Source organism: Falco naumanni, chromosome W (genome assembly GCF_017639655.2).
Source record: "Falco naumanni isolate bFalNau1 chromosome W, bFalNau1.pat, whole genome shotgun sequence".
Taxonomy (NCBI): Eukaryota; Metazoa; Chordata; class Aves; order Falconiformes; family Falconidae; genus Falco; species Falco naumanni.
In genome coordinates, this window is record NC_054079.1 from 26,914,315 (window position 1) to 26,939,296 (window position 24,982).

The following is a 24,982-nucleotide window of genomic DNA, read 5'->3' on the forward strand; positions in this document are numbered from 1 at the left end:
GGAACTACCCACAAACATTGCAGTACTTCAGTGTCCTGTTAAAACGAAAGGGTTTTAGTCTAAATGTTTTTCTAACCTTGAGATATTGTTCTGTATCCACAGCTAAATCTTGCTGTCCTCACTGAGCTTTCTTAGCCAGGAACATTTTGTACTTGAATATCAGATGCAGCTTTCATGTCCATTTTAAGTAGGTTTTATAGTGATTGGGGGATAATGTCAGTCACTTCTCACAAGTAACAAGCACTAGGACAAGAGAAAATAGCCTCAAGTTGCACCAGGGGAGGTTTAGATTGGATATTAGGAAAAATTTCTTCACCAAAAGGGTTTTCAAGCATTGGAACAGGCTGCCCAGGAAAGTGGTTAACTTGGGAGTGTTAGGTTAATGGTTGGACACAATGAAACTAGCTACTAAGTTCTAGTTCTGACTTAGTTTTTTGATGAGTGAAGCTTGCACTGCTTTATAATTTTGGCAGCTTAGATCTTGAGCTTTTCACTTCAGATGACAATTCATGTTAGAGACATCTTTACTGTGCTTTGAAAATATCCTTCATGTGGCTGCTTTTAAGTCATGCCAATTGAAATAGAATCATTTAGGCTGGAAAAGACCCTTAAGATTGAGTTCAACTGTTAACAGTACCAAGTCCACCACTAAACCATGTCTACAAGTCTTTTAAATACCTCCAGGGATGGTGACTCAATCACCCCGCTTGCTACTTGGGAGAAGAGACTGACCCCCACCTGTCTACAACCTCCTTTCAGGTAGAGAGCAATAAGGTCCCCCCTGAGCCTCCTTTTCTCAAGACTAAACCCCAGTTCCCTCAACTGCTCCTCATAAGACTTGTGCTCCAGACACTTCACCAGCTTCATTGCCCTTTTCTGGACACACTCCATCCTCTACATCCCCCTTGAAGTTAGGGGCCCAAAACGGAACACAGTATTGGAGGTGTGGCCTTGCTGGTGTCCATGCTGAGTACAGCAGGATGATCACTTCCCTAGTCTTGCTGGCCACACTGTTTTAGATACAAGCCAGGATGCTATTGGCCTACTTGGCCACACTGCTGGCTCATGTTCAGCCAGTTGTCAACCAGCAGCCCCAGGTCCTTTTCCACCAGGCAGCTTTCTAGCCACTCATCCCCAAGCCTGTAGCATTGCATGGAATTACGAGCCAAGTGCAGGGCCTAGCACTTCTCCTTGTTGAACCTCATACAATTGGCCTTGGCCCATTGGTCCAGGCTGTCCAGGCTCCTCTGCAGAGCCTTCCTATCCTCAAGCAGATCAACACTCCCACCCACCTTGGTGTCATCTGCAAACTTACTGAGGGTGCACTCAATCCCCTCATCCAGATTGTCAATAAAGTTATCGAACAGAACTGGACCCAATACTAAGTCCAGGGAACACCACTTGTGACTGGTCACCAGCTGGATGTAACTCTTTGGGCCTGGCCATCCAGCCAGTTTGTTTACTCTGTGAAGAGTACACCTGTCCAAGCCATGAGCATCCAGTTTCTCCAGGAAAATGCTATGGGAGACTGTGTCAAAGGCTTTACTAAAATCCAGGTAAGCAACATCCACAGCCTTTCCCTCATCCACTAGGTGAGTCACCTCGTCATAGAAGATCAGGTTTGTCAAGCAGGACGTGCCTTTCATAAACCCATGCTGACTGGGCCTGATCACCTGGTTGTCCTGTACATGCTGTGTGATGGCACTCAAGATGATCTGCTCCATAACCTTCCCTGGCACCAAGGTCAGACTGGCAGGCCTGTAGTTCCCTGGATCCTCCTTTTTGCCCTTCTCGTAGATGGGTATCACATTAGCTAACCTCTAGTCTTCTGGGACCTCCTTGGTTAGCCAGGAGTGTTGATATGAAATGAGAGAGAGTGGCTCAGTGAGCACTTTTACCAGCTCCCTCAGTACCCTTGGGTGGATCTGATCCAGCCTCATAGACTTGCGTGTGTCTAAGAAGTGATGTAGCAGTTTGCTAACAGTTTCCCCCTTGGGTTTTGGGTGCTTCATTCTGTATTCCAGCTCAGGGGACTGGGTGCCCCAAGAACAACTGGTGTTACTGTTAAAGACAGAGGCAAAGGCAACATTAAGTACTTCAGACTTTTCCTCATCCTTTGTCACTATACCCCCTGCATCTAATAAAGAATGGAGTTTCTCCTTAGCCCTCCTTTTGTTGCTAATGTATTTGTAGGAATGTAATTTTTTTGGGGTATCTTTTATGGCAGTAGCCACATGAAGTTCTAATTGGGCTTTAGCCTTTCTAATTTTCTCCCTGTGTAACCTTACAATTTCCTATAGTCCTCCTGAGCTGCCTGCCCCTTCTTCCAAAGGTCATAAGTTCTCTTTTTCTTTTTTTTTTTTTTTTTTTCCCCTCTTAGTTCCAGCCAGAGCTCTCTGTTCAGCCAGGCTGGTAGTCTTCCCTGCCAGCAGGTCTCTGGCATGTGGGGAGGGCCTGCTCCTGCACCTTTGAGATTTCCTTCTTCAACAGTGTTCAGCCTTCCTGGACTCCTTTATCCTTCAGACTGCCTCCCAAGGGACTCTATCAGCTAGGGTCCTAAACAGGCCAAAGTCTGCCCTTGAAGTCCAAGGTAGCAGTTCTGCTAAGCTCTCTCCTTTTCTGAGAATCAAAACCAGCAATTTCACAATCACTATGCCCAAGACAACCTCTAACAATCATATCACCCACAGGTCCTTCTCTGTTCACAAAAAAACAGATCCAGTGGGGTTCCTTCCCTACTTGGCTCACTTATCAGCTGTGTCAGGAAGTTATCTTCCACACACTCCAGGAACCTCCTAGACTGTTTCCCTTCCGCTGTATTGTATTTCCAGCGGACATCTGGTAAGTTGAAGTCCCCCATAAGAACAAGGGTTAGAAATCATAAGACTTCTCCTAGCTGCTTATAGAATATTTCATCTGCCTCTTTATCCTGGTTGGGTGGTTTATAACAGACTCCCACCATGATATCTGCCTTGTTGGCCTTTCCCCTGATTCTTACTCATAAACACTCAACCCTTTCATCGCCATTGTCAAGCTCTAGACAGTCAAAACTCTCCCTAAATAGAGGGCTACCCCATTGCCTCTCCTTCCTTGCCTATCTCTTCTAAAGAGCTTATAGCCATCCATTGCAACACTCCAGTCATGCAAGTCATCCCACTATGTTTCTGCAATTGCAACTTCATCATAGTTTTCTAGCTTCACAGTGGCTTTCAACTCCTCCTGTTTGTTGCCCATGCTGCATGCATTGGTGTAGATGCACTTTGGTTGGGCTATTGGTCCTGCCACCTTTTTAGGGGGAGAAGCCCAATGTGACCACTCAGGTACTTCTGTGGTTTCTATTGCATCAATAACCCTTGTGTCTTTTCTGCCACGGGGATCTCCATCTGCTACTGATATGATTAGGGTGCTGTGTGCATTAGTATAAGGACATTTCAAATGTGCTCCAGTGTACTCAGCACATCAGGGAGCAGGCTGAAGGATCTCACTAGCCCACTGTCCCTCAAATATTGGCATGCTGCTCCATGGCTTATCTCTAGTGAACCTTGTTTTATGCCTTTCCCCCATAAAATCTAGTTTAAGGTGCTCTCAATGAGCTCTTCTAACTCTTGTGCAAAGATCCTTTTCCCCCCTTTGAGAAAGGTATACTTCATCCATTGCCAGCAGGTCTGGTGTCATATAGATCAACCCATGATAAAAACCAGCAAAATTCTGCTGGTGATACCATGCTTGGAGCCAGATATTGATCAGCTGGGCCTTTCTGTTTCTCCCAGCATTATTTCCTGCAACTAGAAGGATAGAGGGGGGGGGAAAAATATATGTACTTTTGCTACTGATCCCATAACCAGTTGTCCCAAGGCCCAGAAGTTTCTTTTGATTGTCTTTGGATCTCCTATTGCCACTTTGACGCTACCTACATGAAAAAGCATTAACGGATAATAATGAGGGCTGTACCAGGGTAGGAAGTTTTCTCATCACACCTTTAACCTGGGCCCCAGGGAGACAGCAGACTTCCCTAAGAAATTAGGCTTTCTGTTCCTCTCAAAAGAGGCTCTCCTATGACAGTGACTCATCTTTTTTTATGGAATTGGTTTTGACATGGTGCATAGGCTGACTTAACCTTGGTGACACCTCCATGCTAGATGAACCCTCATCCTTGTAATTGTTCGGTTCCACTTGCATAGCCTTATACTTATTATGCAGGGGCACCTGGGAAGGTAAAGGTAGTCACAGAGGAGACATGCCTGCTGCACCAGGCAGGAACTTGTCACCATTGCCCTCTATCCCTTAAGTCACTGCAATGTGCTGGGTGGAAAGAGGACAGGGAACTCTGTATCATCTGTCCTGGGGAAGGTAAGGTGCAGTTCCAGTAGCTTATCTCCTCAGACTCCCTGATACTTGCCTCAACCTACTTGCCTCCTCCCAGAGCTCTGCCATTAAGCAGAGTTCTTCTACCTGGGTGCACCTCCCACAGCTGTGCTCACTACTGCCCTCCGGTACTGTCATAAGAGTAGTGCACACCCTGCAGTCTGATACCTGCGTAGCACCGTGTTTTCCATCGCAGCTCTGTCTGGGAAGTTGTGGCAGGTGCAGAGTTTAGAGAGGATATGGCCTTCTGCCAGCTAGATACCATTGCTCCCTGGCGTGGCCAGCAGAGTTACAGCACCCTTCTGTGCAAACTGCTATGCCACACCCTGTTTCCCTGCCCTGGTCACTAGTGTTTCCTAGGGGCCTCTATTACACATATGGGGGCAGCCTGGGGGCTTGGCTGCTATTACTCCTGGCATCGTCCAGGTTTCATCAGCTGCTATTGCTGGCTCCTGGTGGGTCTCTTCACTCCCCTGACATTTCCCTAGTTCAGATCCCCCCCCCCCCCCCAATGTGACTGTTTTACCAATAGACTGGGTCAGTACAAAGGATGTAGAAGCCTAATTAGTGAGTTTGTCTTTACTTACATACGTTTAAAGCAATAGAATAGTAAGTGAAATAATACAGCAAGAATAAAACAAGGTAGTGTACCTAATCATTATTGCATATGACAGACTATAGCAGTTAAGAAAGATACATCGCTAATTGCTCTAATACTTTACCATCATCCAGATCCACAGTTGCTGGGGAGCCCTAGTTACAGCAAGGATTTGGAGAACCTTTCCCAGCAATTGGGAGATTTCTAAAGTCACTGTAAGAGTGTCTAGCTTTTATGCTGTTGAATAAACAAGCTCACTTAATTTCAGATGTGGAAACATCTGGTTTCTACTCTCCTCTTGGATCCCACCAAAGCCTGGCCCAGGGCTCAGGGAGGAACCAAGGGAGTTTCCCTTATCTACTTGATTTTAACCACTGGTTTGCAAACAAGGCCATATATCTGGTTTCGTAGCCTTGACTACCTACATCTAAGCAAGGAAGGATGCGCTATATCTTTGCTAGTGATTATATTCTAAGCTACATCTTTCACTAATGATCATGCATATTTTGCTAATGATTGGATACTGAATATATATATGACATTCACTTGGTGGGCTCATCTAGAGGTCAGCTTTGGCTCAGGGCCTGTTGTTCAGGCCTCAGTACTTCAGTGAGCCACTGCAGATCATGCCAGCACTGGTGCTGCTCACCTTGGTGACCATAAACTATGTCTTTTAATTTGATTGTAAGGGGATGAGGTATTACTCCTTACTTTGCAATTGTTATTTATTCTAATTAAAATGTTAGGTATACATTCTGAGTAGGAAGTAATTGAAGCTTAATATCTTCAAGTAAAGAGTGCTGCTTTAAACGGATGTGTTATCTTTAACTGTTTTATATTTACGTCAAAGTGTTGTTTTTACTTTGTCCACTAGTTAAGTGGAATTCAATATTTCTGTGCTTTTCCTGTGAAATACTGAAACAGGATAGAGCTAGTCTTGGATAAGACTGACAAAGGAAGCAAGTTATTTAAAACTTTGTCTTGGACTGATATCCTCGAAATGCTATTCCTGAGGTCTTTTGATAAGCCTGAAGTCTTGCATATCCTGTGTGAGTTGAATGTGAAATTTTCAATGTTATTTTTACCCATTCCTAATATTATCTTGATTGTCCATAGTATTTAGGGAAGCAAAATGGAAAAGTCTTTTACTGTTCAGAGAGAAAACAAGTTATTTCTGTTTATTCAAGGCTACTAATTTTTTTGATTTGGATGTTCAGGTTATCTTATTAGATTTCACACCCGAGTTTTGTTTGTAGGTTTAAAAAATAATCCCAGTGTGAGGTGGTATTTGAACCCTAATATTATTCTAGTACTTGTTTCCTTTTCTTGATGTTAGGTTAGATGTTGATCTTAATCTAATAAATACTTAGCTTCTCTCTTCTGTTTGTTTTTTATTGGGGATTAACCAAATGTTATAGTATAAGAATAAGTTATATTTGATTGGGAAGATGAGAATAAATATGGAACTATATATATAATTAATATGATAGTATTAAGCATGTTGCACATAAAATGCTTGTGTGATAACTTCTCTGAAATTTTCAGCCATGATAGAGGTGAAAAATGTGGTTAACTTGACATACCAGAATAGTGAGTCCAATGTGTTAAAGGAAAGCACCTTTTTTTTAATTATTATTAATTTTTATTCATGGGACTGTTATGCATCTCTTGACTTGTCCATAAATTCAAAATGCTTACCTGTAGAAATTTATTGATATTACTAAGAAAGGAATACTGCTGACAATGCCTTTAGGAGTGAGGTTTGATCATTAAAAGGTATAATGTATTGAGAATCTTTAGGTTTTTAGCTCAATGCTACCCTTTAGTGTAATACTGTTGCATTAAAAAGCAAGCACATTTTTGTCCATCAGCAACAAGTTTTTTAACTAGACCTGGTAGGCCTAGTTATTCTGATTGTGAGGAGAGGCTACACTGGTATAAATGTCATTATTTGGGCCTCTTTATCAGTCTGCACGTGGGTTTTTTGTATTGATAATTGATACTAGAAAAACTGAAAAAGTCTCTTTGCTGTTCTTTAATGTAAAATGTATCAAAAACTTTATTTTTAAATAAACTGGATTATTTCTCTTCTGTCATTGTTTCCATAAGGTCATTCTGGAGAAGATGCATGAGAACAGTTTCCATTGAATAGGAATTAATTTTAAAAGCTTTTTAAAAGTCACTAACATGTCATGTAAATCAGAACTTTGTGAAGTATCTGAATTCTTTTCACAACGACTTTCTTTGTTCCCTGCTTATAATGGAACCCTTAATGAGTGTGTGTTTTTCATCAAAACTTGAGATTAATATGGATGCATCCAGTTCAATTTAGCATTGTTATCTTTCTCTGTGTGTGTGGCTTTGTTTTGTGGGGTTTTTTTAAGGGGCAGAGAGCCAAACTTCTAAAATATTAATTAACACAGTTATAGGTTAAAAAGAACAGTTGAACTTATATGGCTTTTTTTTTTTTTTTTCTTGACGCTTTTCTCTCCTGTTACGTTAAAGGATATGAAAGTAGTGTGTTATGCCATCTGCTGTCAGGTTATCAAAATGAAAACATAGTAATTTAGAGTGAAGAAATGCTAGCTTGGAGAGATGTTGAGATAATTCTCTATGTAATTTAATTTTGTCTTCTGAACCTGATGTTGCAAGTAGTAGTGGTGATTTGTGTTAATACTAAATTTTTATCTGATCGTAGAATTTATAGTTAGGAAATGATCATTGGGATATTTGCAGTTTTTGAGACCTTGTTGATCTTCCTCTACTGATCCTCTTGGAGTCAATGTCAGGGCTTTCTTACAATAATTTGTTTCTATAACGTATTTTGCATTTGCACTGAACTATGAAAAGCTTGTTTAAATTGATCCTGAAAGAGGACTTCAATCAAAATATCGCATGTGTTGTATGTACATGCTAGTTATTTTCATGAAGGCCCTTAATTTACTACTGCTAGTGAAAGAAGTTGTGGGCCTTGACAGATGAAAAGATGACGATGCTTCTTTTGTCTTTATCTAAATTAACAGCAGAGAGCTGAAATGACACAGAGAAAAATCTAAAAACATTTAGAAGATAATGAAGCCTTTTCCTGATACAGGCAGTGTGACTGATTTACAGTGCAAAGATTGAACTTCCAAAAGGAAGAAGCTGAAGAGCTGATGCAACATAAAATTAAGATGTATTTAAAGTTGTTCTGTACTTCAAAATAGAATATCCAAATTTCTGCTCCCAGATATGTATATGTTGTGAAAAATGGTTGTGGTATTCTTCAGAATTGAACTATTAGAAAGTATAAAAATAAACACAAAAGCCAGTAAGGGATGGTGTTATGTGGTGGTGGTGTGTGTTCTTGTGCGGCTTCTGGGATGGTCTGCTGTGGCCTTTTTCTTTGCTTGTTTTCACAAAACTTTCAGATCAACCACTGTACTATTTAACCTTGAGAGTGTTTTGAACCAAGCTTCCAAAGGCCGGGGGGGGGGGGGGGGGGGGGGGGGGGGAAGTGGTTAAAAAGAAATTATAGCCTAACCAATTATAATTTTGAGTGCTTGACTGTTTGGTTTGGGTTTTTTTTACTTTGAGTTTGACTTTCACTTTGGATGATTATTGCCTTTTTAAAGATATAAATATGCTTAAAATTTATAAATATGCTTAAAATTGAATGTTATTGTGCATAAGCTGCATAAAAGCTTCTCAGCTGAATTCCATTTGTTGTTGGGGGGCAATAGCAACAAATCTAGATCATTAAAACAATGTGAAATTATTGTTTTCAAGCAATTATCTTTGTTCACAGGTGTCAGTTGTGATGCATGTTTAAAAGGAAATTTTCGAGGTCGCAGATACAAGTGTTTAATTTGCTATGATTACGATTTGTGTGCGACTTGTTATGAAAGTGGTGCAACAACAACAAGGCATACAACTGACCATCCAATGCAGTGCATACTAACAAGAGTAGATTTTGGTAAGTAATAATTTAATTCATATTAGAGCTGTTTGCAGTGGTTAAAAACTTGTATTTTTGTTTCACTGCTTTAGGAACTTTTTTCCCCAAATAGCATGCTGAAAATAATAGCAAGTTCCTGTCTCTGTAATAAAAAGCTTGTTTTCTCTTTGGTACTAGCATTTGAAATCAGCTTTACTCTTTTGGATTAAGTGTTTTGGCACACAGCAAATTATCAGACTGTTAGATATCTATCTGACAAAAAGGATTACTCCTAAGTTAACTTCCAATACAAAAGGTGCAACAAAACTACACGCACACCCCTGCCCCCTTCCCTCAATATGTTGTACCAGAAAGTACCATGGTGAAGAAGAGAAATAGTGGCGAGAGTTTGGGGAAAATGCTGTTTTCTAGTTACATCAGGGGATGTTAATGCAGCAGGGGGTGGTAGGCTGTACTGACTGTGGAAGACTAATGGCAAGGGCTAGGAAGTCTTATTTGCCGTTTTCCCTGAGTTGTTTCTATCGTGTCATATTTATAACACCAGTGTTGTCATTCAGGAGGTATTTCCATAGCAGATCTTTGCATTAAGATGTTTTTGACGTTGGAAGCTTATTTCTTTTTATACCTGTTTTAAGCCTGCATGGGTAATTTTTATTAAAAACTGTTTGCAGTGATTCAAACTATGTTAGTTTTGAAGTTTTTCAGCACTCTTTTTTTTTTTTTTTTTTATCAAAAAGGTAAAAAAATTGAATATACACATTATGCTCCTTCCTATATGCATTTAAAGCTCAGAACAGCTGAATATGCCAATATACAGTTGCTTTCTCGGAGCCCTCTGAGCAGAGAATTCTCATTCACATGTAATTCTCAAGTACCTGCTTTCCCTAAGCCTGCCTTGTAATGACTTTGAAATCTGTGCTCTGAGAATCTAGAGGTTGGAAGGACAATTCTAAATATACAAATATAATTTTGAAAATCATATAATTTAAGTGAAGCCCAAGAAGAAATATCTAGAAACTTTTTTGCTTATTCATAAGGTAAAAATATTTGTGCAACAATCTATATTAATTCAATTTTCTGGTCGCTATTTGAGATGTATGGTTCAGATTTATTTGTCCCCTGATGACAGTTATTCTTGCATGTTACATATAAGGTTAAATGGCAGCAGCATCATAAACATTAAGTGTACGTGATTCATAGGGAAAAGAGGACTGACATATGCTTGCTACGAAGCCGTAAGTTAACAATCAGTGTTAAAAGTTTGAATGTTGCAATAAATTTTCCCATTGGTGGGAAGGACTTTTAAAAGTTAAGTGACTAATCATGTGAATGTTCTGTGCATCTAGAAAACATCTTGTTTCTTGGAAACCTCAATATTTTTCTTTGAAAGACTCTAAGTAAACACACCTTTGGATTAGAGTGTGTTGCTGATGTACCCCTCATGGGGTTTTTAAAATTATAAGTGGACAAGTTGAGGCTTGTTGAACGGGGGGTATTCCCTGAACAACTGACCCCAGACAGCTGATTGCAAGAGACAGCAAGGGGTGGAGCCTGCACTGCTGGAGTTTTAAGCAGGTGAAAATAATTGGCCCAGCTGATTGCAACCCAGGAGCATATGTATTCCCAGCAGGCAGGCGCATGGCAACCACGTGGCAAAAAGCAGTGTCCTCTGCTTCTCCTGAGCTTCTAGCACCTAGTAAAACCAGTGCATCCACAGAGACAGAGCTCCTGTTCAAACATGCAATTGTCCAGGTTTCTGGCAGTGGGATATGTGAAGGGATATTCCTAGAGGTAGAAAGTGATTGTAAGCAAGACTGGGGGGTGTATGACCAGACTGAGGAACTGCTCTGCTTGGTGGCTGAGCAGCAGGAGGAGGTGAGTAGACTGAGGAGTATTCGAGAGTCTGAGAGGGGGATTGATCAATGGAGCTGTACTCTGTCATCTCTGATGCATAGAAACCAACTTAGCGTGGCTGTTATGGAGGCAGGTCCTGGATCTGCTTTGTGCCAGGAGGAAGAACAAACAGGGTGAACCGGAAGGCATTGGTATTAGTGAGACTTGGTGGAATGAGTTCCAGAATTGGAGTGCTGGAATGGACAGGGCTACTGGCTGTTCAGGAGGAATAGGCGGGGCAGGTGAGGTGGAGGTGTCACACTATATATGTAGAGGAGAGGCTTGACTATACAGCCCTTTCAGTTAGTGATGATGTGGTTGAGAACCTCTAGGTAAGGATTAGGGGGAAGGAAAACAAAACAGATGTTGCTGTGGGTGTCTACTATTGATCGCCCAGCCAAGATATTGGCACTGGTGAGTTACTCTATAAGCAATTTGGAGAAATCTCTGGATCATAGCTCTTCTCATGGGAGACTTCAACTTCCCAGACATCAACTGGGAATACCATACTGCTGTGATGAGCAGGTCTTGAAAATTCTTGAAGTTTATAGGAGAGAACTTGTCACAGGTACTCAGTGACCAATTAGGAAAGATGCCCTCCTAGACTTGTTATTTATGTACAGAGAAGGACTCATGGGGGATGTGATGGTAGGTGGCTGTCTTGGCCACAGTGATTGCAAAATGGTTGAGTTTAAAATTTTCAGTGTAATGAGAAAAAAGGACAGCAGAGTTGCCACCCTGGACTTCAGGAGAGCAAACTTTGAGCTATTCAGGGAGCAGTGTCCCCAGGGAATCTGCTTTTGAGGGCTTAGGAGCCCACAAGTGCTGCTCAGTCTTTAAGAGCCACCTTTTAGAAGCATGGGAGCAGGCAATTCCACTGTGTAGAAAGTCAAGCAGGCAGGGCAGAAGATCAGCTTGGCTAAACAGGGAACTCCTCGTAGAGCTCAAGAGGAAAAAGAAATTGTATGGTCTCTGGAAGTGAGGTCAGGCTTTGCAGGAAGATTACAGAGCTGTGGTTCATATATGCAGGGAGAAGACATGAAAGGTCAAAGCTCAACTGGAGTTTAAAATGGCCAGTGTTGTTTCAAACAACAAAAAAAGGCTTTTTCAAGTATGTTAATAGCAAGAGGCGGTCTAAAGAAAACATTGGACCGATACTTGTTGAAGATAGTCACCTGACAAATAAGGATGAAGAAAAGGCAGAGGCATTCAATGCGCGCTTCCCCCCCCCCCCCCTCGGTCTTTAATAATACTGATAGACCTTGGCCAATGTTATTCCAATCTACAAGAAGGGCATGAGGGAAGACCCAGGGAACTACAGACCTGTTGGTCTAACCTCAGTACCTGGAAAAATTATGCAGAAAATTATACTGAGTACTACTGAAAGGCATTTAAAGAACAATGCAATCATCAAGCACAGTCAACATGGGTTCACAAAGGGAAAGTCCCGTTTCAAGAATCTGATATCCTTCTACGTTAAGGTCACCTGCCTAGTGGATGAAGGAAAGGCGGTGGATGTAGTTCTTCTGGATTTTAGTGAAGCTTTTGATACTGCCCCTCACAGCATCCTTCTGGACGAGTTTTCCAACTGTGGGATGAGCATGCGCTGGGTGAAGAACTGGCTGAACGGCAGGGCTCAAAGGGTTGTAGTGAATGGGGCTACATCTGGCTGGTGACTGGTCACCAGCGGTGTTCCTCAGGGCTTAATTCTAGGGCCAGTTCTGTTTAATATTTTTATCAACTATCTGGATGCAGGAGTTGAATGCAGCATTAGCAAGTTTGCTGATGATACTGAACTGGGGGGTGCTGTTGATTCTCTTGAGGGACAAGAGGCCTTGCAGAGGGATCTAGATAGATTGGAGCATTGGGCTATGATTAACAGGAAGAAATTTCACAAGAACACATGTCCAGTTCTGTGCCTGGGACAGAGTAATGCTGGGCACAAGTACAAGTTGGGAGAGGAATGGCTGGAGAGTGACCCTGCAGAAAGGGATGTGGAGGTGCTGGTTGACAGGAGGCTCAATATGAATCAGCAGTGTGCCCTGGCAGCCAAGAGAGCAAACCGCATTGTGGGGTATGTTAAACACAGCATAACCAGCAGGTCAAAGGAGGTGATTATCCTGCTGTACTCAGCTGTAATCTTGCTGTATTCAGCATTGGTGCGACCTCACCTTGAGTACTGCGTGCAGTTCTGGGCTCCACAATTTAAGAAGGATGTGAAGGTCCTTGAATGCATCCAGAGGAGGGCAACAAAGGTGGTGAAAAGGCTGGAAGGCACGTCCTATGAGGAGCAGCTAAGGACTTTGGGCTTGTCTAGTTTGGAGAAAAGGAGGCTGAGGGGCAACCTCATTGTTCCCTACAGCTTCCTGAGGAGGGGAAGTGAAGAGGGAAGTGCTGATCACTTTTCCCTGGGGTCCAGTGATAGCATGCATGGGAATGGTTCAAAGCTGTGCCAGGGGAGGTTCAGTCTTGACTTTAGGAAACATTTCTTTGCTGAGAGTGTGATCAAACACTGGAACAGGCTTCCTAGAGAGGTGGTTGATGCCCTATGCCTGTCAGTGTTTAAGAGGCATTTGGACAATGTCCTTAATAACATGCTGTAACATTTGGTCAGCCCTGAATTGGTCAGGTAGTTGGACTACATGATGATTGTAGGTCCTTTCCAACTGAAATAGTCTATTCTATTCTAAGTCTTTATGAACAAACAAGCCAGGAAGGTGGAAGAAACTTTGCAGTGAAGTAGGGACGGGGGCTGATCTGAAATGTTTTTAGGACCACTTACAAATTGTTTGGTTTCTATGGAGTATAGGAGATGTTTCTGTAGTTTATGTTAGAAGAATTAAAAATATTCTTCTAGTGTTTTCATGTAGCTTATACTTGAACACTGTTCCCTTAGAATTGGTGATAGTAAAAGAAGAAAATGCTGAAGCTCAGCCCTTCAACAAGACTTTTTTTGTTTTATTAAACCTGGAACAGCATGAGAGGAAAGCACGTCACTGTATTCTGAACTGCAACAAGGGCTAATGGCAGAGAAAGCCAAAGTACAATTCACCTTGTTGATTTATGCACCAATTTAAAATAAAGAATGTTTATAAATGTCTTTCTGCTTAGGCTTTAGGAAGGTTTATGACTTCATTCTGGAAATACTTATGCCTTATATTACAATCCTGTATGGAATGTAAGGTAAGAAAGTATGTACAGTGTGGTTAAAAATCGGATGCATAGAGAAAGTGTAGTAAGTTTTTAAAGGGTGTTGTATAAATAAGGAGGTCATGTGATTTAGAGGAACATAGAGGTATTTAGTAGATAATGAAAAAATATAATTAATGCTGCAGTTAGTCTAAATTTGTTTCAGAGTTGTCAGGTTAGTTGTTCTAGTGAAACTAAAAATCATTAACCAAAGATGTACAAGAAGGTTAAAAGAAAACATCCTGAAGGGAAACATCAGCAGTATAAAACTAAATGGAAAAAAGATGGAACTGGACAGAGATGTCACTTGCTGTCTATGGGAGTATGGGTGGGAAACATAAGAATAAAGAACACTGGGAGGAAAACCCCTGAAGTAAAAACAGAGTGGAAGACTGAAGACTTAATGGAGGTAGATGTGTGACTACTAGAATACCTTTCTATTGACAAAAATTAGAATTGTTGCTTGCAGTCAGATTTGAATAAAAGATGTAAGGTTGTGCGTGTGTGGAGTCTGTTTTAATGGGAATAAGCTCATTGTGGTGGTTATTAGTTGATGGAGTTGGGGGGTGGACAGTAGGCAAGATGGTGAACACTTTATTTTGTGGTAAAGAGGGAGGCAGGAGACCATATATATATTTTTAACTGCAAAACTGAAAGCTCAGAGGTGGTCAGTACCACCCACCCACCCCACCCCCTTTAAACATGGGGGGGAAGATATGTCATAGGGATGATATGTTCAAGATTCATCTGTAGTTGGTGATGAAGATGGACCTAAGGGAAGGACCATCTCTGCTTCCATTCAGCACGCTAACCAGTAGGTAGCATTGTCTCTGTATAGAAAGTGGAGAGACTGTACTGGTAATCTGTGCTTGAAACCTTGTTAAAGTTATGGGTTGTGATGGGGCAGTGAACCAAGTAGATTCTCCTAGGTGTCAGGAATAGCTTGGGACATCTAATGAAATTACTGTGCAGTTGTATAACTCTGTAAGAGTCAGCGCAGCTGGCTCCAAGACAGACCCACCACTGGCCAAAGCTGAGCTAATCAGCAGTGTCAGTGGTGTCTCTGTGATAACATGTTTAAGAAAGGGTAAAAAACACTGTGCAGCGGTTGGGAGAGAGGAGTGAGAACAATGTGAGAGAAACAACCCTGCAGACACAAAGGTTGGTGAAGAAGGAGGGGGACAAGGTACTCCAGGCTCCGGAGCAGAGGTTCCCCTGCAGTCCATGGAGGACCACATCAGAGCAGATACCACACTGCAGCCTGTGGAGGACCACACACTGGAGCAGGCTCCTGGCAGGAACTGCAGCCAGTGAAGAGCCTATGTAGGAACAGGTTTCTCTGGCAGGATCTGTGTCCCATGGAGAATCTGTGCTGGAGCAGTCTGTTCCTGAAGGAACTGTACCCTATGGAAAAGGACCCATGTTGGAGCAGTTTGTGAAGGACTGAATCCTGTGGGAGGGACCCTACACTGGAGCAGGGGAAGAGCATGAGGAGGTATTAGTGGCAGAGGTGAAGTGTTACAAACTGACTGCGACCCCCCATCACCCTGCACTGCTTTGGGGGAAGGAGGTACAAGAACTATGAATGAAGTTGAGCCTAGGAAGAGGAGGAGGAGGAGGGTGGCAGGGGGGATGGGTTTTTAGTTTTGTCTTTATTCCTTACCATCCTACTCTATTTTTAATTGGCAATAAATTATTTTCCCCATGTAAGAGTCTGTTTCACTCACCCATGACAATAACTGGTAAGCAATCTCCCATCTTTATCTCAACCCACAAGCTTTTTCATCTTATTTCCTCCCCATGTCCTGTTGAAGAGGAGGAGAGTGAGTGGCTTGGTGGGTACTTGGTGGCCAGCCAAGGTCAATTACTATAGTGCATAGGAGCCTTAAAATGCTGTGAAATATATACTAATGACAGGTTGCTGGAGGAGCTTTAGTTATGTGTCATGGTTTAACCCCAGCCAGCAACCATGTACCACACAGCTGCTTGCTTGCTCCCCCCCACCCGGAGGGGTGGGGAGGAGAATTGGAAAGGAATGTAAAACTTGGGGCTTGAGATAAATTATTCAATTGTTCTTAAACAGAATAAAAAAGAACATCAATAATATAAATAACAATAATAATAACAGTTACAATGGGGGGGGGAGGATAAAACCCAAAGGAAAAGGGAGAAAGGAAAACAAGTGATGCACAGCACCACCTGCTGACCGATGCCCAGCCAGTCCCTGAGCAACGATCTCCGGGCCCCAGCTAACACCCCAAATTTATATACCAAGCATGAAGTCCTATGGTATGGAATACCTCTTTGGCTGGTTCAGGTCAGCTGACCTGCTGTGTCCCCTCACAGTTTCTTGTGCCCCTCCAGCCCTCTGGCTGGCAAGGCCCAAGAAACCGAAAAGTCCTTAACTTAGCATAAACATTACCCAGCAACAACTAAAAATATCAGTGTGCTATCAACATTGTTCTCACATCAGAGCTAAAGTATAGCATTGTACTAGCTACTAAGAAAAAAGTTAACTCCGTTCCAGATGAAACCAGGACATCATGGCCTTGAATTTCCAGAGACTTTGATCAGTATAGGAACTCATGTGAGACTTGGAAATGAATAAGCAGCACCTAGTGACTTCCAGCTTCACCCATGTTTGTGTTTATGAGCCTAGTTGGCTCACTAGTACCATAAGTCAATGCACAATCTAGTATTTCTTCTGAATGAGGAAGGTGGAATTATGAATGATGACAGTTGTATTGTTTTTCAGTTCCTAGAGTGATGCTGGGAAAAGATACTTGTTAGACATGGTTTAAAATGCTGAATGGGCACAAACATTGGTATGCTGTCATAGCAAAGGACAGAAAGCATTGCAATAGGTCTACTTTAAGAATAGGGATGTGCATGTCTAGTAGTCTATAGAAATTATACTTTTTGCTAGAGCAGCATAGAAGTTCAGAGCAGACTTTCCAGTTTCTGTGTTCCTGAAAAAGAATTGTTGACAGTGAGCCACAAACTCTATATTTGAAGCTGTTAGGATGCTTGATTTGTATTATGTGGAAGCATGTTATTTCCTCACTATCCTTGCCATTTTCAAGGGGTTAGACTAGGCAAAGAAAGTAATAATACAATTTTCCAGGAAAATCATAAGAACTTATATTGTGTTACTTCTGTTCACATCCCCAGTGTAAATTCAGCTCAGGTGCTTATAGGGTACAAGATCAAAACCCTCCAGCTACCTTTTGCGAAAACATGAACTGTGTACATGAAGTTAAGCTTTAAAATGCCAAGTCTGAGGTCTGGATAAATTGACTAGAATTCAGCTTGAGGCTTTACCAGTCTTAAACTATCAGATGATCATCCATTTAGTCTTGCATGTCTTGCTAAGTCAATTAGTTAGTGACAGCTGTGTTGGCAGTGTTAGACGTTGACAGCTGGGCATCAAATCAAATCCTTTGTAATCTGCATCATCACCTCAGTGTGTTCATGGCTTTGATATGTGGTATCAACAACAGAATGTCCAGCAGAGTGTTTCTGATCCTCAAGTAGTTAGCCCAGCAAGCACTACTTAGCTCTGTAGCTGAACACTGAGAAACTGATGAATTTGTATGAAGAAAACCAGAGATTGTGCTGTTTCTTGCTATTACTATACTCTGAGATATTTCAAAAAGGTTGAAATATTGATGTGCTATATGGAAGCAATTGGCAACTTTTTCCAGACTTTGCTTTAGCAGAAACTAAAAACCACAGAATCTTTATAGCTAGAAAATGTGAAGCAAAACAGAAGATGCAGTAGCTTTAAGAGTAATACTGTTCTGATTAATGAAGCTTATTGATCACTGTTAAAGTACCACCTCAAGAAAAAAAAAAGGGAGGGAAAAAAGATTGTCAGCATTAATTTTCTTTAACTTTTTAGTTCAAATATTAGTGTGAAATCAGCATATTACTTGTATAATAACATTTTTTGTTTATGCATATTAAATTGTAATTAAGTTGTACTTTATGAAAATAAGTGTTATTAAAATTACTCTGGTTTCTGTGTACTTTCTTAAAGTAATATGTCTCCTCTGTCTACAAGGGCAAATTGTTACATTGAGTTCTGAATCAGCTTCTTGAAATACACTAGCATTCCTTTGACAAAACCAGTATTTCTGAATGAGTGCCAGGAGGTTTGCAACTAGAGGGAAGAATATGCTAGCTCTGTGGTTGATGAAGCAAAATTGTTCTTTTACTTCCCCATTGAGATTGTCAAACATCCTAAAGCCATTTCCTTTAGGAAACACTATAGTTTCCAAATACTCTTAGGCTCGAAATCTAATTTAGTATGCCATCAAGTCCCCTTTAGAGAACATTCTGAGCCTAAGCATCATCTTAGTGCTCTTCCTCTGTAAGCAGTGAAGGAAAAATTTCCTGGAGTGATGCAATTTAGTATGAATTTAGCATGGTTTGTTAAATCTTCATGATCAGTTTGTCTCATGTTAATTGCTAAATCAGTAGCTTAAGGGAGGCTGCTACTTCAGTAGTCAAGAAGTGTTGAAGTATTGAAACTGGTATGTAACACCTCCTTTTGCTTCACTAAAATTTCCCCATATTGTTAGTTAACGGCTATGGCACCAATATCAACATATTGTGTGCTGGTGTCACTGAGGCTTTTAAAATTATAATATTTAATATAAATTTGCTGCAAGTAAGGCTGTGAGAGCACAGTACATCTACAGTGATCTTATATGTAGTACAAGCTCACCTATAGTAAAAAGGGTGGAGGGAAAAGTGATGGTTTGGCAGCACCATCAGACTTTGCTCTTCCTGAATATTAGAAAGTTATGTTGTTTGCTAGTGAAAATTGTGTAGTCTGTCTATTCTTTTGGAAGTTGAGTCATGGAACAACTTTATAATATTGGCATATGCACTTTGTGCAGAATTAATATGTTTATTTTGATTAAATAATGGATTAATTTGACAGTGATTACGTGCACATAGGTGTATATATAAAGAGGTTATATAAATAAAATAATGCTGCTTGAAAATAATCCCTCATAAAACAACATCTTTTTCCAGATTTGTATTATGGTGGAGAAGCTTTCTCTGTAGAGCAGCCACAGTCCTTTACTTGTCCTTACTGTGGAAAGATGGGTTATACAGAAACATCTCTTCAAGAACACGTTGCTTCTGAACACACAGAAACATCATCAGAGGTGGTAAGCCAAGTCACTTCAGCATTGCTTTTCAATTACAATGAAAGTATATAAAAAATTCCAGAAAATGAGTATTTAATTTTTTTCTTGAAATATGCGTTCATTTAAATACTGACTAGGAAGGTATGTACCATACATACACACCATGCTGGTGTTTTCCCCTCTTGACTCTTTGAGCTACTAACAGTCCCCAACTTAACAACCCTACATCTGTCTACAATATCACCTTTACCTCTACAGACTCTCACAGTACTCTCTCAGCAGTCTGAGTTAAGGTTATGCAGCTGAGTCCTTGGATCCTTGGTATGCAGGCTGCTAAATACTGGTGTTACAGAGAGGGTTAAACCCTTTTAAAAATAAATAGCTTTTAAATATATTGGCTCTTTATAAAAAGTGGCCCTTGCTGTTTCCCTTTACCACTTGATTTTCCTGATTATTTCAACAGTAACGATTGGTGCAGAGCAATTATACACTGTAATAATAGACTACTGGAACAGTTGTTTTGCTTCTGGCTTTCTCAGTAAGATTCGACTTGGGGAAATTAGTTTAATTTGTTGCCAATTTAAACAGAGTAGGACAGCGAGAAATTAGAACAAATCTAAAAAACACCTTCCCCCCCCCCCCCTTTCTTTCCAGGCTCAGCTTCACTCCCAACTCTTCTACCTCCTTTTCCTTCCCTGAGCAGCACAGGGGGACAGGGAATGGGGGTTGTGGTCAGTTCATAATGCTTTCTCTGCTGCTCCTTCCTCCTCACACTCCACAGAATCACAGAATGGTCAGGGTTGGAAGTGATCTATGAAGATCATCTAGTCCAACCCCCTACTAAAGCAGGTTCTCCTAGAGCAGGTCACACAATTGCATCCAGGTGGGTTTTGAATGTCTTCATAGGAGATTCCACAACCTCTCTGGGCAGCTTGTTCCAGTGTTCCAGCATGGGGGTCCTCCCATGGGATACAGTCCTTCATAAACTGCTCCAACATGGGTCTTTCCTACAGGCTGCAGTTCAAGAATAGACTGCTTGCTCCTGCATGGGTCCCCCCACAGGGTCACAGTTCCTGCCAGAAAATCTGGTCCTGCAGGCACTCCTCTCCATGCGCTGCAGTTTCCTTCAGGGCACATCCACCTCCTTTGGTGTGGGGTCCTCCATGGGCTGTAGTGTGGATATGTGCTTTTCCAGGGGCTGCAGGGGGATAGCCTGCCTCACCATGGTCTTCTCCACAAGCTGCAGGGGAATCTCTGCTCTGCTGCCTGGAGTACCTCCCTCCCCCTCCTTCACTGACCTTGGTGTCTGCAGGTTTGTTTCTCTTGCATTTCCTCGTTCATCTCTCACAGCTGCTGCTGTGCAGCTTTTTTACCCTTCCTTAAATATGTTACAGAGAGGTACTACCACCATCACTGAATGGCTCAGCTTTGGCCGGGGGTGGGTCTGTCTTGGAGCTGATTGGAACTGACTCTGTTGGCCATGGGGGGCAGCTTCTGGTGTCTTGTTACAGAAGCCCAAAAGAGTCTTTAATATGTACAGCAAAAAAAAGAGCATGGCGCAGATCAGATAACTTATCTGTTCTAATATTAGTTTAATATTGTGGTCAGCAGTGGTGAAACAGCTATGATAATTATATGTTCCCTCTAATATGCTCTGGTCAAATCTTTCATTGTCTCAAACCCTTTGATTCCCATGTTGGGTACCAAAAATGCTGGTCATGGTTTTACCCTGGCTGGCAACTAAACATCACACAGTTGCTTGCTTACTTCCCCCTTTGCCCCTAGTGAGCTTGGGGGGTGGGGGAGAATCAGAAGGGTAAAAGTGAGACAACTCGTGGGTTGAGATAAAGACAGTTTAGTAGATAAAGCAAAAGCTGCCTGTGCAAGCAAAGCAAAATAAGGAGTTCATTCACTCCTTCCTATTGATAGGCAGGTGTTTAGCCATCTTCAGGAAGAAAGCAGGGCTCCATCACACATAATGGTTACTTAGTAAGACAAACACCATAACTCTGAACATTTCCCTCCCTCCCCTTTTTTTTTCTTCCCCATGTTTTTTATTGCTGAGCATAATGGCATATGGTATGGAATATCCCTTTAAGTTGGGATCACCTGTCCCAGGTGTGTTCCCTCCCAACTTTTTGTACATCCCCAGTCTACCTGCTGTTGGTGCAATGTGAGAGACAGAAAAGGTCTTGATGCTGTGTGAGAGCTGTTCAGCAATAGCTAAAACATTGTTGTGTTATCAACACTCTTCTGGTCACAAAGTAAAAGCATAGCACTAATATGGGCTACTGTGAAGAATTTTGACTCTATCCCAGCCAAAACCAGTATACTTGTATAAATAGGGAGGTGATGGTAATAAGAGAACAAATCTAGAAACTGTCAACTGTGATGTTTGGAGCCTAACTGGCTTAAGGCTTTTTAATCATCTCCTGGATTTCATTCAAAGTAATATGGTGATCTGTTAATTTTAAGGGATGTTAAGAGCATGGCTGCCTTTTCCAGTCCAGGATCCCCTTCTGCTCAGCTGCTGAAGCCCAGACCTGGGGCCTCTGTCTAGGCTGAGGGATGCAGCTGCCAATTTCCTGTTTGCAGGTTCAACCAGTAGTGAAAGCTGAGCATATATTCCAGAGACCCATACACACACAGAGGACACTGACATGGCCCATCACACAGACAACCACAGACGTGGTGCTGCCTTCAATAACACCTACATGTAGGACTTGCATAAAACATAAGTATAAGCAGCCATGTTCCCCTTCTTCCTCTTCAGCTGGTAGAGACAGAAGGTCACTAGTGAAGGTACACATATGATATACTCTCTATATTCACATGCGCACACACATTCGCTGTGATCCCTTGAGTACTGGTATGGCCCCCTTTGTCCACTACCACGCCTGGATTCCAGGCACTCTTACCTGCTTCACAGGTCTCCTACTTACCAGCTAGTCCAGCTTGATGCTCACTAGCAAACACTTGTGCACTTGTCTCACAGGCACTCTACATTTGCAGGTCCCCCTGGGAATATCCACACAGACCCTTGCCTGCTTCATACTACTGCCTAGACTTGAGGCTCCTCCCTACTCATTAGCTTGAAGTTCAGCTTGAAGTTTGTTAGCCAATACACACATGCTCCAGGTTTGGGGAAGATGCAGACACCTCCCCCCCCTTTCCCTCAGCAGCTGGCACCACATGGTCTGTGATTGGTGGTCCTGCTCCAGCCACCAGTGCTGGGCCCCTCACTCATGTTGGTTCCTCCCATCAGCTGTTTTTGGGACATACCATTCCTGGCCCAGTGGCTGGAGGCAGAGACCACAACTCGCTCCAGTAGCTGATGTTAAGACCCCACTCAGTCTAGTAGCTGACACCACAGGCCAGGGGTGCCTGCACCCCTGGTCTGACTGGAGTAGCCAGCAGAAAATTCACTCATGGAAGCCCCCCCTAGTAGCTAGTACTCCAGGCACAAAGTTTCTGGTACCTGCCCTAAGTCTAGAGAGCTATGGCCCCTCCAACTACTTATGCTAAAACTCATTTGTTCCAGTAGCTGACACCATAGGTTACAGGGGCACCTACAGCCCCAGTCTGACTCCAGTAGTTGGCACCAAATTTCATTCACACATGCTTGGGCCTCACCAGTAGCTGGCACTTAGTCCTTGCAGCATACATACACATGGGATAGAGTGAGATTATGCAGAGAGATTGTTAAGATTTAATAAGAAGATATAAAAAGACAGGACAGATTGTGGTGATCAGGCTCAGGGCTCAGCCAGCCAAACATACTCACCAGCTCTGTTTTACATGCGACTGTCCCATTTTATATCCTTTTCCATCTACCCTTCCATTTGTTCCTCCCTGCTGTCCCTTCCCCTGCATGTCTTTTCATTGGTTTGTATGGTTCTATTGATTCCCTCACCCCTCCCAGTCTGGTGTCCAGTGTCTCCCCCCTACTTTACAGTCTTATCAGTTGCAAAGTCCAGGTTCATTTCTCTGGAAGTGTAGTTAAGATCTAACATATTGCGTGGAAGTTTCTCCTCTCTGGCTTATTAACCTGTGATCTGTCAAACTTTAAGACTGGCCTGCAAAACTGTTGCAAAGGACTTTTAAGGCACGCTTCTCTGAGGTAGATGCAAAGTCACTGGGAGGAAAAATAAAAATAATAAATGAAGGTTACTATGGCAGTAAGTGTCCCCTAGACTTTTTAAAAATGTGTGTTTAGGCTTAAGGAAAAAACAAAACTATAATGTCATCTCCCAAAATACTTGGTAGGAATAAGGAGTTTCTCTTCTCTGCCAAATCTCTACTTGCATGTTACCTAAATGGGTAGTCTCAGTGGTGATACTTTAATGAATATTCTATCTGGATTTCTCTTTCCCACACTTCTATGGTGAGATGAATAATTTGCTTGGGGATTCAAAGAGTGGTAAATGAACTTGATAATATCATATGCAGGTACATACAAGCAGTAATCATGTGTAACCAGGCCTGCTGTCCGTGCTGGAATTGACATATAAAGACAAGTTTGAAAGCCAAAACATTGCAGATAGGATTTGAAATTTTTACTTTTTGGTTTCTGTGGTATTATTAAAAGCATAATTACAAAGAAAATTGGGTCTTAAAAAATACTAAAATTAACAGCTGCCTTTGAACACATTTACTGTTTTAAATCTGTGGCTGTTTAAATATCACATTTTAATCCTATATTTAAAGTATAAGAATCCATGTCAAGTGATCAACTCTGAATTATGTGTTTTGTGATTTGTGTAAAGAAATTGGTTGTGTTTGGGTTTTTTCTCACTTTGTTTTTTCAGATCTGTCCAATATGTGCAGCATTACCTGGAGGGGATCCTAATCATGTCACAGATGACTTTGCAGCTCATCTTACGCTGGAACACAGAGCTCCTAGAGATTTAATATCCTTTCCTAAGTCGAGGGAAAAGGGATAGACTGTTCCTTATGATAGCTATAACTACTTGTTTTGACTTCTATAGTTAAGTGGCTACATCAGTTTTGCTTATTTTTTAGAATTGATGTTTAGTTATAGGGGGTCTATATGTCTGATTTTTTTATATGTATAAATATTTATATCTATCAGACTGTGAATGGGCTTTAGGTGTAGCTTGACAATGTGGGTGTGTGTTTTTGTTTTATTCCTGATAGGAAAACCTTTTAAAGATGTTTTTGAATACCTAGTTGCTTCTTTCTGCACTGCAGTTTTTACCCTTCCTTGTCATTAGTTTTGATGCCGCTTTGTGTATGGGAAAGCAGCAATCTGGATGCAATAGTGTATTATAAGTAATTACAAGACCAAAAGCAGCAAATTTCACCAAAAGCAAATGTGTTAGAGGATGTTTTGAACTTTGAAATTGAGTGATTTTAAGTGTTTGGTTAGTTTTATCACCATATTTCATACAGTAGTTTCAGCCTGGGTTTTATTGACTTTTTTAAAGCTGTAACTAGAAGAGCAATCAGGAGACTTCCTAGGGATTAGGGCTGTCTTTCAGTTATTTGCAGATTGTAGTGATATAACTACTCTTAATGACTGAAGAGCTCAAACTGTCAGTTTCTTTGCACTTTAAGTACAATTTTCTTTTGTGCTACTTGGTCTTAGGAATAGTAATGTGGCTTGGTTTTTGCTATACAAATACCTACAACATAATTTCAGAAGGTACTCTTACTTCATGGAAGTACAGGCCATCATGAAAAACTCTTGTTAAGTGATTTCTATAAATTATTTATCTTTCTGTATCTCATTTAAAAATCAAACCAGTATAATTTGATAGTGCCTTTTTTGTTCAGGGCTTCTTACAAGGAAAAAAAAAAGTTCATTATATCTACTGC

The 24,982-nt window shown here is 41.5% G+C and overlaps 1 protein-coding gene across 3 annotated transcripts in view; it reads left to right on the plus strand.

Moving 5' to 3' along the window:
• LOC121080526 (E3 ubiquitin-protein ligase KCMF1-like) overlaps positions 1-24,982 on the plus strand; it is a 53,702-nt gene that overhangs the window by 17,967 nt on the left and 10,753 nt on the right. The window contains exons 2-4 of one of the 3 annotated variants that reach the window (XM_040578599.1): positions 8,751-8,918; positions 19,026-19,162; positions 23,953-24,054. In XM_040578599.1, the coding sequence (XP_040434533.1) occupies positions 8,751-8,918; positions 19,026-19,162; positions 23,953-24,054 (407 nt within the window). Of the gene's footprint in view, positions 1-8,750; positions 8,919-19,025; positions 19,166-23,952; positions 24,055-24,982 lie in introns of all 3 variants that reach the window. The other 2 variants (XM_040578598.1, XM_040578600.1) reach the window with 2 other exon arrangements.